The sequence below is a fragment of the Nannobrachium achirus genome (assembly GCF_963921795.1).
Source record: "Nannobrachium achirus genome assembly, chromosome: 8".
Classification (NCBI taxonomy): Eukaryota; Metazoa; Chordata; class Actinopteri; order Myctophiformes; family Myctophidae; genus Nannobrachium; species Nannobrachium achirus.
Window position 1 is genome coordinate 39,586,320 of NC_137817.1, and position 15,027 is coordinate 39,601,346.

General features: G+C 41.0%; 1 protein-coding gene across 1 annotated transcript in view; it reads right to left on the reverse strand.

The window, feature by feature from the left end:
* tbx4 (T-box transcription factor 4) overlaps nt 1-13,036 on the reverse strand; it is a gene marked incomplete at both ends in the record, with an annotated part of 30,204 nt that extends 17,168 nt beyond the window's left edge. Inside the window, 2 exons of the mRNA XM_080731876.1 lie at nt 8,864-8,958; nt 12,893-13,036. Coding sequence (XP_080588002.1) covers nt 8,864-8,958; nt 12,893-13,036 — 239 coding nt within the window. The remainder of the gene's footprint in view (nt 1-8,863; nt 8,959-12,892) is intronic.
* Between the last annotated feature and the right edge of the window lie 1,991 nt (nt 13,037-15,027).

The following is a 15,027-nucleotide window of genomic DNA, read 5'->3' on the forward strand; positions in this document are numbered from 1 at the left end:
CCCAAAGAATTATTACAAATAAATGAAAAACGTTATTGAAAAAACACAGCCTGCTCACGTATTAGGAGGGTATTATGAGTCACCAAAAAAAGAATGGGTGTTAAATCTATCATGGTTAAAATGGAGTTTGAAGTTACAATGGGTGTGTATGGGGAGAGGCCCTGGGCCTAGAGGGCCTGATAACATTTACATAAAATATATAAATATTGAATCAAGCAAATTAAAATCTGTTCAGGGTGTTCATAAAAGCCTGATTAGACGATAAAATTACCAAATGTTTTTTTGAAAGTGAAAAATCCCTTTAACATGGATTGCTTTTTTAATGCGGTAAAGAAAAGTCGCACAAACTGCTGATGTCTAAAGTTTCTTTAGCGCTTCAACAGGGCTCCCTGTGTGTTTAAGCAGTGCTGGCAAAAATAATAATAATAATAATAAAATGTCAGCTGTGCATGTACTCTCCACTCTCTCACATTGACAGGCTGGACAGACACTGCAGTGACTGCAGTCAGAGGTCATAACAGTAGCCACCAACTTTATCCTGTTGGATCCAACATTATATAGGAATTAGATTATTATTATTTAATGCGACTTCAACTCAACTTTTTACTGAGTCGAGTCAACTTGCAAAAATCACAAGTCGTTAATGCCCTACTTCACACTGGGTTTAATGCTTTATCCCTCTAATGAGCTTGTAGATCTGCAATTTTTGCCTAAAGTTCTCCATAGAATATGAATGCAAGGATTCAAGCGGTTAATGTAAAAAATAAATCCTATCAAACAAAGATCTCTGAGGACCCCCTAGGGGTCCCGGATCCCCTGTTGAAGACCCCTGGGATACCTGTATATTGTACAGCATATTGCACTACATACTGTATATAATAGAATGCTTAAGTTTGATCTTGTTTGACCAGTGGCAGTGTGAACCGATTTTAAGTCCTACAACAATGTTGCAGACCTAGTGACCTATGATGTGGAAGATGATGCTACAGTAGATGTATTGTCTTTATCTTCTGAGATTAACACACACACACACACATACATACAGTAGTGCTGTTGCGTAGCCTCCACGACCACCGCTCAGTTCACACGGTGTGATTTTTAGTTTCATTATGGTTAGGCAGTGTTGGTTTGGTTAAGGTTAGGCACTATAACTTGGGTTGGCTATTTGGTTAAGATTAGGCATTGTTACTTGAGTTATGATTAGGCAGTATATTATAAGTTAGAGTAAGTGATATACTGTATTTTGGTTAATTGGTTTTTGGGTTATGTTTAGGCTCTATTAGTTTGGTTGCAGTTAATCATTTGGTTAGGTGTTGTAACATTTAGTCTACATGCATTTGATGTGTAAAATATGTGAAAAACTGTATCAATGAATTCACCATGAGATTGTGTGTGTGTGTGTGTGTGTGTGTGTGTGTGTGTGTGTGTGTGTGTGTGTGTGTGTGTGTGTGTGTGTGTGCGTGTGTGTGTGTGTGTGTGTGTGTGTGTGTGTGTGTGTGTGTGTGTGTGTGTGTGTGTGTGTGTGTGTGTGTGTGCGCGCGCGCGCGCGCGTGCGCAGACATGCACTGGTGGGCATGTGAGCATGACTCAGACGTGTTTGTGTGAGTTAGGGGAAAGCATGAGAAATGGAGGTTGGGGGAGTGTGTGTATGATATCACTGTCAGGGTGTGTGTGCGTTTCTGTGCCCAGCCAGCTGTTTCTCTTAACAGTCCCGCACGCTTTGGCTCTTCAGAGATCCATTCCCTCTCTGGGAATCTGCAGTGCTGAGGGGAGATCAAAAGGAGCGACGGGGGGATGATGGAGCACTACGACCCCGCGAGGCGCTGACGATTGCGGGCGCGGGACTCCTCTTATCACCCCTCCAGCGCTGCCCTGACGGGCTGTGTACAGAGAGGGAGAGTGAGAGAAGAGGCAAACGCTGGGCGCTCTGCAGAGAGAGGATTACAGCCTGGACTGTGACACTCACAATAACAAGTCTTCCTGGTTCGGCTAGGTGTTCAGTTGACTGGACGAGCATCCGTCTGGAGACACGCTCAGAGGCTTGACTTGCCGGTCAAATGCTAGGACCATGATTTATGCTCTTCCTCAGGCTTTATGCCTCTGTCTGCAGCTGTCTCTTAGGCTATCTGTTTCAATTAGCTGAGCTGTAAGGCATTTGTACAGTATGTATGTCTGCCACCGTAACGGCACAATCACCGTCAAATCACAATCAGACCATTAAACTATATTCGATTTTTTTTTCTTAATTTTTATCCCACGATTTTGTAACCCATTTTTCACCCGGTGTCAATTGTCTAATGTAATCCTGGGCGCTACACTCCCTCTGCCAACTGGGGGAGAGCAACGGACTGACCTCATGCTTCCTGCTATGCATGAGGAGTCCAAGTTGGTTCTTTTCACCTGACAGGGGGGAGTTTCCCCGTTTGGACGTAGCGCGTGGAAGGAACACGTTATTCAAATCAGTTCCTTTCCCCTCCATCAGGCGCCCGGGCTGGCAGTATAGAGACCGGGATTACTGCATGTTTTTTGTGAGGATACCTACCCTAGGGGATACGGGGAGAACATGCAAACTCCTCACAGAAAGGCCCTTTCGACAACTCCACCTAGGTGTGGGCACTGATGACGCGGAGGAGAGAACACGCCCCGAGCCCACAGCGTCCCCCGGCGGGAATCGAACCCAGGACTTTCTAGCTGTGAGGCTACAGCACTACTGACTGTGCCACCGTGCCCTCAACTATGGGTGCGTTCGGAAATGCGCACTCAACGCACTGGTGTGCCATGTTGTCATTCGTTTATTCGGTGCACTTGGTGCGTTGTCGTTCGGAAATCCAGTACGCTGCGCACCGATGTGCTGAGTGCACACAATCACCGACCCTACTCAAAAGTTAGGGTTTGACTGTGTGGTGCGTCAGATTGGTTGGTTTTCATGGCCATGTCTCGAGCGCTTCTCAGCTGTGAGCAATGGAGGAAATGACCGCAAAATGCAGCATTTGAAGCTTAATTGGTCGTTTGGGCTTGATAGTTTCACACACATCGACAAGTAAATTAACAGCAGGTAGGCCAATGTTATGAATTACATCTCCTTTCAATATCAACGTTACGTTAGCAACTGCTGCTTTCCAGAAAGTTTACCTTCAGAGTTCAGAGTGAAAAAGCGCACTGCTGCCTCTTGACTGGTCGTTCGTAAACAAGCCACACTGAACGCACTCTACAACGTCACGCCCACTGCACTCACTACACTGAGCACACACCCGGTGTGCATTTCCGAACGCACCCTATATAAGATATCTAACTTGGTAAAAGGTCAAGGTCGGAGATGTACACCTCTAGGTTGCCCCTGTATTAAACCCAGCAATCACTTTTGAGATTAAAGATCCTCCCTCCTTTTCAAGGGAGATGTACCACTAAGGGCAAATACATGTTTCAGACCCACAACCCATGTCAAGTTAATAATCCACACTAAATGGACAAGTTCATGAAACTTGCAATAGTCTCAGCTCTGTCTGTCAGGTGTTGTCAAGCTTTGCACTGGCCTTAATCACACCTGAGGATGTAGAATCTAAAATATACAAGATCACCTACTGCACAAAGCCATGGTAATTCATCATTAATGATTATATATAATTATACTACGCTTGTCTGATTTTCTTTCTTTCTTTTCATCTTTCCGGATAAACGTTTTTTGCCGCACTACTCCCACAGTTTTGGTGGCACGCATTTGGGCCATTATGTCAAATTGACCGGCTTCATCGGGACATCGGGACTGAATCAGTTTTCTGACCAAATTTGGAGATGACTGACATCATAGATGTCTGATGTCACAGAGCTCATGAGATTGACACAGTATGTCCACATATGGGCATTCCGAAATATGGGCTTAATATTGATGACATCAGGGATCTCCATATACAGGTATGGGCATAAAAGGGACAAATGGTGAGACGGAATCAATTTCCCAGTGGATTTCTTGTGACTCGTGTCAGGGCAACCACACTTGCAATTTCCCAGTATTGCATCTTTCTAGTTTTTCTCCTTATAGCTCTTGGCACTAAACCACTTAACCCTATAACGTGGCACAGTGGCTCAATGGTTCAAGAAGGTCCTGGGTTCCACTTCCTACCAACTGTGGCCTTTCTGTGTCTGGTGCTGCCCACTGGGTGTTGAGACTTTTAGTTGTTGAAAACATTCCGAGATCAACGCCATTTGATTGGTGCGATCGTCAAATAGCTATAGCTTACATCTAAGCTAACTTACTGACATTGTATGCCATACCATTATTTGTCTGTGGTGTAGTAGCAGTTGTTCGCAATCAACGGATTATTGATTGAATTCTCACTAGGGAAACAGGATTTTGGTTATGATAGATTATCAATTTTCGTTAAGGATCGGCACAGTTAATATGGTTACGTTTAGGTATGGTTTTGATGTGGTTAGGTTAGGATTGGGAGGACAGACCCCCAGCCCTTTCTGGGGGGTCATCTAATTTGGGACCTCCCAGAACAGTACTCTAGCCAGTTGATTTCTTACACTTTGAGTAGCCAGAAAAATCGTTTTTGATTAATGGTTGGGAACTTGGGATCTTTCCTCACCTGGGACACCCTGGACAGACCCCTCCCTCTGCTCCTGATCCAGAACAATCAAATTAGATCATAATTGAAGCACAAAGGGTTTTGTAGCTGGGCTCTGTAAACCAAAATAAATAGTAGCTTGACTTGAGAGTGACCAGCTGGAATCAAACCAGAGACCACTATCTGGTCAGCTTCTGGCATGCCCAAACATGGCATTTTACTGTTTTAGTTCAGTGCTCTTGACAGTGTTCCTTATCTGCAGTCTTATTCAACAGCAACGGATCACCGATCCAGACCAGTTTGTGTCGAATTCTGCTGCTTCTGCTGAGCCAGTGTCACAGTGTGGAGATATTTGGACACTTAAGCCTTGTAGCAAAAGCCTTTCACCTAGTTTTGACATAAAGCTGTGTGAAATACTTGCCATTAAAACAGTGGTTACAAATGTATCAATTCATTACCAGAGTCCCGTGGTCAGAGTTCTGGTCAGTTTTAGATGAATATAAAGTAGTTACGGTGATGTGGCAGCCAAAATAGACCAACTTTCGTTCAACTTTGACCTCTCTGTCACATGGTACTATTTTTTGTGTCCAGTATCACTATGCCGCTGCAACGTATTTCCCCAAAACAAGGTACTTTGCAGTCAGCTGATCAGAATGAAACCTTGCTCTATATGGTAGAAATAGGCCAACAATACAAATGACGCTAGTTTTGTGGATTAATCTATTTTCAATGATTGGGCCACGCCAAATTTCCCCCACCCCATTGGAACTACTTAATATTCTTTAGAAACTGACCAGAACTCTGACCATGGACTCTGGTAATCAATTAATACATTTTTAACCATTGTTTTAATGGCAAGTATTTCACACAGCTTCATGTCAAAAATAGGTGAACTAACACTTTAACGATTTATACTACCCTCTATACTTTGTTGACCGTAGCCCCCCAGGGGTTCTAATCTAGGCCAGCTCCTTTTTTTTTCTCTCTACATAAAATCTAATTTTGCTGAAACTTGCTCATCTAAAAGCTCACAACGTGTCACAACATGACACATTCGGTGCTTGTAAATCTGCAATATTTTGCGTATTTTTGACCAAAGTGTGCGTATTAAGACATCCCCAGAATAGGGACGCTAGGGTTAATGTATTAATCACTGCAATATGATGAGCCCTTCACTGATGTACCAAACAGAAACCTAAATCCACGTTTCCACCTCTGCTTGTCAGCTCTGTGGTTAACCTATGCAACACAAGTACCACTGCTTGTGTAGAAGTGGAAATGTAACCCCACAAAATTTGAAACCTAGTTTCAAGCCATAATTACAGATAGAATAGTTAATGGTCATGGCAAAGAGAGAATGTCCATGTATTTATTGTATCAATCATAATATGATTTGTGACATAATATTATTATGTACATACAGTCTGTATATATTTCCATAATGCAACACTTGTACTTCACATTGCTTATTTGATTTAACAGAGTGTACTTAAGGAGGTTTCAAGCTTGCCCTGTCACTCTGCTATGAGAACATGGTGAGTATCTCCATACACTATTCATACCCTCAATGAATAATTCACTCTGGTCTCAATGCAGGGACGTGCTGGCCATTGGGAAAAGCGGGACAACTCCCGAACGGCCGGTTCATTCTCGGGCCGGTCCAGGCTGGGCCATTAGGAAAAAATGTAACTGTTTGCACAAAAGTAAAAATTAAACTGTTTGCACAAAAGTAGTGAAAACAGCAGATCTACAAGCACACAACGCCTCGCACCGCGAGGCGTTGTGTGCTTGTAGATCGGCTGTTTTCACTAGTTTAAATCATTTTTTAAATGATAAATACAAAAACGGTTTTGGACATACAAGGTTTCCACCCGACAACAACTAAATATAGGCCTAATTCATGTAATTGGCCCACTGGCTTGTCACTTGTCATGATCTGAAATGGCAAATCTTTGAGTAGCAGCAGCGCTATAGAGAGAGATCTCTCTATAGCGCGCAATGAGGGCCTCTACAACTTTTTCCCGGGCTGAATCAGGGGCCCAGCACGTCCCTGCTCTGGTCTCAATGTCATTATGTTGCGAGTTCATTTATAGAGTTGGCAATCCAGAACAATAGTACAGAGTTTCTCTGTGACCTAAACCAAACATAAACAGGGTCTCGCTGCAGGCTTGACGGGTACGGTAGGTCTGCTTGGTCAGGTTTTCCAGGGCAGCTGCGTACTGTAGCTAAAGCCCTGCATGCTCGGTCCTTCAAAGAGCTTTGAGGATTCAGAGACCACTTAATCAGCTGGACAAGGGAAAGCCCATCTCTCACGCTGATGCGGCATTAAAGAAAAAATGTGGTGACCTTTAAATTTTTCTCTCTTTACTGGAGGCAAAAAAAAAGAAGCCCCGTGAGGAATGGGAGGCGGAGGTGGGTTTGAAACAGCCTACTCATTCTCTGGTTAATGTCCAGAGGCCTCCCTATCTAATCCTCGGGTCGCATTAAATCTCAACGAACGGAGCAGTCATTTGTGTTTTCAATTATGTATTCGTGGGTACAGGAACTTCATGTCTTTTTCTGAGAGCAGAGGTTCTAACTGCCCTGTGTTACTATTAGCTGTCTAAGCACATGTTCCTGCTGAGCTATGACACACACATCGTGTGTTGAATCCCTAATTTTTATATAACTTTTCCTGTAATTTTCCACAGAGATTGTAGTTGTGCAGCAGTACGACGTTGACTAGTAATCGAATAATAATTATATCATATCTCCCGTTTTCAAAATGATTTTGACTAAGCTGGAGCATGTCTTTGTGTGTGTGTGTGTGTGTGTGTGTGTGTGTGTGTGTGTGTGTGTGTGTGTGTGTGTGTGTGTGTGTGTGTGTGTGTGTGTGTGTACATATACTGTGTATACTATATATATATATATATATATATATATATATACTGTCAAACAATACAACAAATGTATCAAATTATTTCATATAGTTAAACACGATTAATCACAATAATCTGTTCAAACTGTAGCCTACCTTAAAGGCTAAACACTAAATGACCTCAAACAACATTATACAAAATAAAAATCCCCAAACGTGTGCAAAGACTTTTGTAGCCTCCCATGTTACATTCCAATTAACATTTACTATTAGGCCTATTACTATTAACAATAGCCGAAGAAATAGATGGTGTTAAATTAGGTGTTAAATGTACTAATGAGTTGTGAGTTACAACCGTAATAATGGGACTAACATATTCTACAATGACCTTGGAAATCCACAGCACAATCACACATTTGATATTGCTATATGACTAGCATTGGCTGCTAATATGCTGGCAAACTATGCTAAAGAGGTTATTGTGACCAGGGTTTCCAACCAACCGGAATTTTAGACGCCACAGGCTTCCCTTATTATTAAGAAAAATAAGGGACTGACAGAAAAAGTTAAAATCTTACTGTACAGTATGTATACGTTTTTATGAACCCCAGCATCCATGTTGGGGCGAACATAGCTTAGCCAAAAGTAGCAGATTCGATCCTTTTGGTGAAGATATTTGGTGTAGACAGAAAAAAGCTGTCCAAAGTACAGAGACAACTCGAGTCCAGTTTACTACGTCTAGAGGGTTATGTGGTTACAACCTGTTGTATAGAATATAGTATATGAGCTGTTTGAAAGTGTCATTGATTGCATCCCCAAAATAAGGAACAAGTCGTGTCCCTCATCAGTTCAATAAGGGACATGTCTTTTAGTTTCCAAAAACATGTGTGTGTGTGTGTGTGTGTGTGTGTGTGTGTGTGTGTGTGTGTGTGTGTGTGTGTGTGTGTGTGTGTGTGTGTGTGTGTGTGTGTGTGTGTGTGTGTGTGTGTGTGTGTGTGTGTGTGTGCGTGCGTGCGTGCGCGCGCGCGCGTGCATGCGTGTGCGTGCGCACGCGTGTGTGTGTGTGCGAATCAAGGTTTGAAATACATTGTATCAATATAATATGTATTATTAATAATAATTATAATATTTACTTATAATATTTTACTCTTACTTTATACTTTATTAGTAAAAAATATATAATCAGTTAAATGCTTGGCCTAAAAGATAAGACAAAAGAAGTCCTGGGGACTCGTTTCCATTGTGGTCCTCCAACAGTACGTATTCAATTAATCAAAAATATGTTATTACCTGATATTACCTTGTTGTATTAGTACTAGTGTTATGTTGTTGTACTAGTGTTACCTTGTTGTAGTGCTACTAGTGTTACTGTGTTGTATTTCTAATAGTATCCCTGTGTTGGAATAGTTACTGTGTAGTGTTAATACGTTGTACTCACCTGCCTGCTTTAGTAATGATCATCTCTGTTCCAGCTTCATGGAACTTCTTCCACAGTTCTCGCTCATGAAGAATCACCTTGATGTTCTCAATATTCTGGAAAAAGAAGGTGAGGAATGTATGTTAACCTCCACACAAATCAAATCTCTCCAAAATGCTCCAAACACACCATCCCATAGAACTTACAAAAGTTTAGTATTAACATAACTTAGCAATACCGTAACCATAAATAAACCGTAAAACTAAATTATTCTATATGGATTAAATTGGTTATTTAGTTTGTATCTTATGTGTGTTTACTTATGTTTAGATTCTGATGTTTAGTTAGTTAAAAACACAGTATAGTCTCCAAGAGACCAAGGAAACAGCTTCAGTATATACAGTAGCCTACATGAATAACAAACAAGGATGAAAGACCCAAAGAAATGCATATGGGACACATATCCCTGCCAGTGCCCATAAGCAAGGTGCCTCAGAAGAGGAGATGGTCCCTGGGTGCTGCTCAGTTGCTGTACACTACTCCTAATAGTTCAGATGGGTCCAATTCAGAGGATGAATCTCCCCACAGGGATAACTTAAAAACGGTAAAGTCAATATTCCCACTATCCCCCCCCCCCCTATGTGGGCTGCTTTTGATTGATTCTAAAGTGATTTTTTTGAATGGAGATAACTTCTGATTCTCTTCCTCGTGTACAGTATAATGACGTTTTTATTTTTAAAACAACTTGAAAAGACTCCTTGAGTGTTGTGGGTGGGTGAGGTTTAGAATTGATTCTTGTGAGTGGGTGGGTGGATGTACTTTGTACATTTGTTTGTGCATTATTAGTTGTTGATTTTGAATATGAGGCACATCGAGTTTACAATATGAAATGTGCTTTACAAATAAAATGGACTTGAAAGCATTTGAAAGCATTGGTTCAAGTAAATGTAATCATGCACTCTGGCCAGAAGTCAGATATTCTTAAGCAGCTATTTCAAACAGCTATTTCTGAGGATATTTCAAATACCGTACCTCAACGTCAACATTCCTTTAGCTGAGACTTAATATTCCTCATAATGGGTTAAAATAACTTAAAAAGTTCAAGTCAACAACTAAAAACTAGAAAGGTGCAATTGGAAATTGCAAATGTGGTTGCTGTGACGGGAGTCACACTTCTAAATGAATTCCGTCTTGAATTTTCTCCATTCAAGTCAATGGGGAAAGTTTATCACTAATAAATGAATAGCCATATATGGAGATATCTGGGTCAGTCCTTGTCCCTTTTATGCCCATAAATGGAGATCCCTGATGTTATCAATATTAAGCCCATATCTTGGAATGCCCATATATGGACATATGTATGTCGGTCTCATGTGGTCTATGATGTCAGACATTTATGAGGGGCGTCATTGACTCAGGGGTATAGTTGCTGTCTTAGAACACGGAGGGTTCCCGAAGGATTCCCAGTTCGATCCCGAGCTCCCCCAGAATTAGTGTCGAAGAGTCCTTGAGTTGAACAAGGCTCTGAACCCCTAGTTGTTCCAGGTGTGCAGATTGGTGCCTTGCATGGTTTCCTCCACCATCGGTGTATGAATGTGCGTGTGAATGGTTGAATGTAATGCACAATCTCTGTAAAGCGCCTTGGATAAAGGCGCTATATAAATGCACCATTTACCATTCATGATGTGAGTCATCTCCATATTTGGGAGAAGTTACATTTTTAATTAAAGTCAATGGAGAAAATGAATTCACAAATAAATGTATAAATATAAATTAAAGGGATATTCCACTTTCAAAAAACTTTTTGTCATTGTATGGTCTAATCAGGCTTGTATGAACACCAGTGATGTTAATAGGTTTTTAATGTAATGAGTCCCGGGACCCCAGAAGGGTTTTTCGGATGAGTCCCAGGGATATTTTATGGGTCCCAAAAAATTCAACGCCACGGAGATGGGTATCGTTCACCTCTGAATCGATACGATACCTTTTTCGATACCTGGAAATCGATACGATACCTTTTTCGATACCGTTTTCGATACTTTTTTATGTATTATTATTATTACCCTTACTACCCTTATTATTACCATTATTATTATTATTATTAACTTTTTTCTATAGGCTATTTTACACACCACAATAGGTTATTAAGGCCGTCTAAAGACTGAGCTTGTAGATCGGCTATTTTCAAAATGTTTGCCTATTTCTTATATTTATTTTACAATTTGGCTAATGTTTGAACTTAGAACTAGGATTTCTAAATACACTAGGCTACAGACACCCATTTAATTATATTTATATCACTGGGACCCCAATTTATATTAAATGTTAAAAAACTAGAGTACAAATGGAACAGGTCCATTTGGTTCCATTTGTTCACCGAGTTACAGACCCATTAAGTTTCCAAAAGATTCCTTTTTACTTTGCTATTAGCAATATAAAACGTTTTTATATTCAGCAAAATGTCAGTAATGGTATTGTCTGCCTCTCATTGTTGTCAAGGAAGAAAGTACCGTATGTCGCTGCCTTGCTTATGTTTCATCAAGGCAAAAAAAAGCACCCTAAGACACACCAAAAGTTGTGTGTGCGGGGAAGGAGGAGGGGGCCGAGGGGCAGCCACCGTTGCACAGAATCACTTTCACTTTCAGCTTATGACAAACGGCAGCTTTTTATCAATGCATAAGGATTTAAGGACATTATATTTATAATGATTACAAGAACATTCACTACCTGTAGCTATGGAGTAGGCCTACTCCGTTGGAACCTACTCTGTTGGAACGGAAATAAACTTGTACGTGCTGTTAGACAGACAGTTGGCTCCTCTCCTCTCCGCAGGTTTAATAGGAAGCAAAGACAGACACCACGGTTTGATTTGATCATTGCGTAGTCAATTATGAAGGGATTTCAAAAATTTAAACGTCTCCATATTGCTTGGGAAGTCTACTTAGCAGAACATCGCGGCCTTTCGCTAATTCGCTAATTCGCTAATCGCTAATGTTTTTCTTTTACCGCGATGCGGTAAATTATGGATTAATAATGGAGGCGCGTCCCAGGGACCCCAGAAACATGACGTGAATGCGTCTCTGGGCGACATGAACGCGTATTTCACGCGGGACGCGCACGTAATGACGTCACTGGAACACCCTGAACAGTTTTTAGTTTTCTTCATTCAGTATTTAGATATTTGATGTAAAAGTTATCTGGCCCGACACGCCCAGGCCCTCTCCCCACACACACCCATTGTAACTTCAAACTCCATTTTAACCATGATAGATTCATTAAAAACACCCATTATTTGTTCTGGTAACTCATACTACCCTCCTAATACGTGAGCAGGCCGTGTTTTTTCCATAACAGTTTTCATTAATTTTTTATATATTTTTATTGTATTTAGTTTTTTCCATTTTCCCAAAGAATTATTAAAAATACATGAAAAACGTTATTGAAAAAACACGGCCTGCTCACGTATTAGGAGGGTAGTATGAGTCACCAGAAAAAATAATGGGTGTTTTTAATGAATCTATCATGGTTAAAATGGAGTTTGAAGTTACAATGGGTGTGTGTGGGGAGAGGCCCTGGGCGTGTCGGGCCAGAAAACATTTACATCAAATATATAAATATTGAATGAAGAAAACTAAAAACTGTTCAGGGTGTTCATACAAGCCTGATTAGACCATACAATGACAAAAAGTTTTTTGAAAGTGGAATATCCCTTTAAACCATATAATGTATCTCTTAGCAAAATGCACCCAGACGTGTCCCGATGAAGCCAGTCGATTTGACATATGGCCCAAGTGCATGCCACCAAAACTGTGGGAGGAGTAACGACAAAGAAAGCTTTATCCGGAAAGATGGATGGAAGGAATAGTCAGACAATGCTAGCTGTTGTTTTTTCTTTCCTTCACATTATGTTTAAACTTTTTATTCTTGGTCAAACTAATACATATATAATTAGTAGATGCTACAGCTTAAATCACAGTAAAGGTAAACAGAAGAGGATAAATATCTGATATCAAGAAACGCCCGAATGATCACACTGTAAACTTTAGCTACCTGGTCGGTCTCGTTGCCACTGGAGATGCTGGGAGTTGTAGGCAGGCCCAGGTGTGGGGGGTCAGCGGCGGCTTCTGAGACACCCCCAGGCTGGGCTCTGGTGGCACTGTCATCGGGCACAGCCGATGCCTTCTCTTGGAGCATCTCTGTAGGATTACACAAAGTTCAAAGACCTATTAAATAAAAACATATTTAGTTCACGTCGATAAAATGACCGTCAAGGTTGAGTCGCATGCTGGCCTGGGCCACAGGGTAGTAGTCCAGGCACCTAGGCTGGTAATCTGGCCTGAAAGCGTGTCGCCGGTTTGAGTCCCGATCCCGACGACCTTTGCTGCGTGTCACACCCCATCTCTTCCCATTTCCCGTCAACCTATCAATAAAGGCAGAAAAAGTCCCAAAAAATATCTTTAAAAAAAAGGTTGAATCACAAGCTTCTGGGATTGATCCCAGGCAGCATGGTAGTGTAGGTGTGGTGATCAGCAATCCGTCTCCCTGGGTTCTAACCCACTGTAAAGGAGATACTGTAGCGGCCCTCATTGCTTGGCTGATTGATACTCACAATAAGCCACTCCGACCTACTTACTTATCACCCTACAATGTTATTGCAGATGTTATTCTGATTGTTTGGCCTGGGAAAAAAAGATGAATGGAAGTGTACAGACACCCATTCATCATTTTGCGTAGTGTGTGTTTTGGCTGGCACACCTACTTAATAGTTCCAGTATTACACAGCGTTTGGGGTGTTCTCCTCTCTTTTGGCCAGTGTAGACGCTGCTGCGAAAATATCTGCATACACTGCCCTGGCCTGCATACTTCAACATTCCCACATGACACTTGTTGAGATAAAGATTGCAGTCTCCTCTCATATTGAGCATTATTTACACTCAAATAATGGCTAAGAACATTGCCATATGCAAGGACTTATTGCTCGATATGTTAAGACAAAGCAAAAGAAGAAACATTTAGAAATTTGAGACAGAAATATTATTGAATAAGAAAAGAAAATACATTCTAGTGAGTGCAATATTACCAATATATGAGTTATATGTCCATGGTAATAGCATTGCAATGACAAGTCTTAAGGTAGGCGTGTGTGGTGGAGTATTACAGGATAAAACAACAACATAGAAGCATGGTATTGAACTGGCTGTAGCCTGTATACAGAATTTGAACGGAATATGCCATTCAATACAATAACGTTTTGCTGTGCTGGTAGAAAGGATTGACCAACTTTACAACCCAACTACTATAAACTATGTGGAGCTCACCATTTAGTAGCACATAGAACAATGACATCACATCCTGTGTTTTGGTAAATACTCAATCTTTGTCTAAACACCAAATGCTAACACAGGACGACACACTGGCCAACGCTCTACACGTCCTAGGCTCTTCTCCCTCTTGGTTCCCAAGCTGAGGAATGACCTCCTCCCCTCAGACAGACTGCAGACTCACTCCCCATTTTCCCCGCCGTAGTCTGAAAACTCACATCTTCAGGCTCTACCCACCTCACCCCCTAGCACTCTGCATTCCTTGTATAACTTCTCGTTGCATTTTTATGCTAGTTATACTATGCAAATATATGTTGCTTTTGTCTTTAACATACATGTCATGTACATTATGTATAGTTAGACATAGCTGTTTGCTTGTACGCAAATAAGTATGTTACGTTGTTTAGATAACGCAGCTATCGTATCGAATGTTTATTTTGTATTTTTACCTGGTATCCTAGTAACTGTGTAGATTTGTAGATTTGTGTTGATTTATTTTCTTTACTTAAATTACTATCTGCCCTGTCATTTGTTTGCTAGGATTCACGTGTCTTCCTCTGATCTTGCACGTTGTAAGTTACATTGTACATTTAAAATGTTGATATTAAACGTAATCTCACGATTCAATTCATGATAAAAGTACCCTTTGAAATGGATTATCAAACATGTAGTTTATATAGTTGCAGGATCAGCATTGGAGTGATAAACTATCAACAACTAACATGCTGCAGATATGTGCTTCAGAAATGAATGAATACCAGTTTTAGTTCAAGACAAAGGTTAGTTAGTCTAATAGTCTCTTGTGCTTGATCAAAGAGCAGAATAATAAGGCTCACATAGTATAATAGTCATGCTACTGTTTTC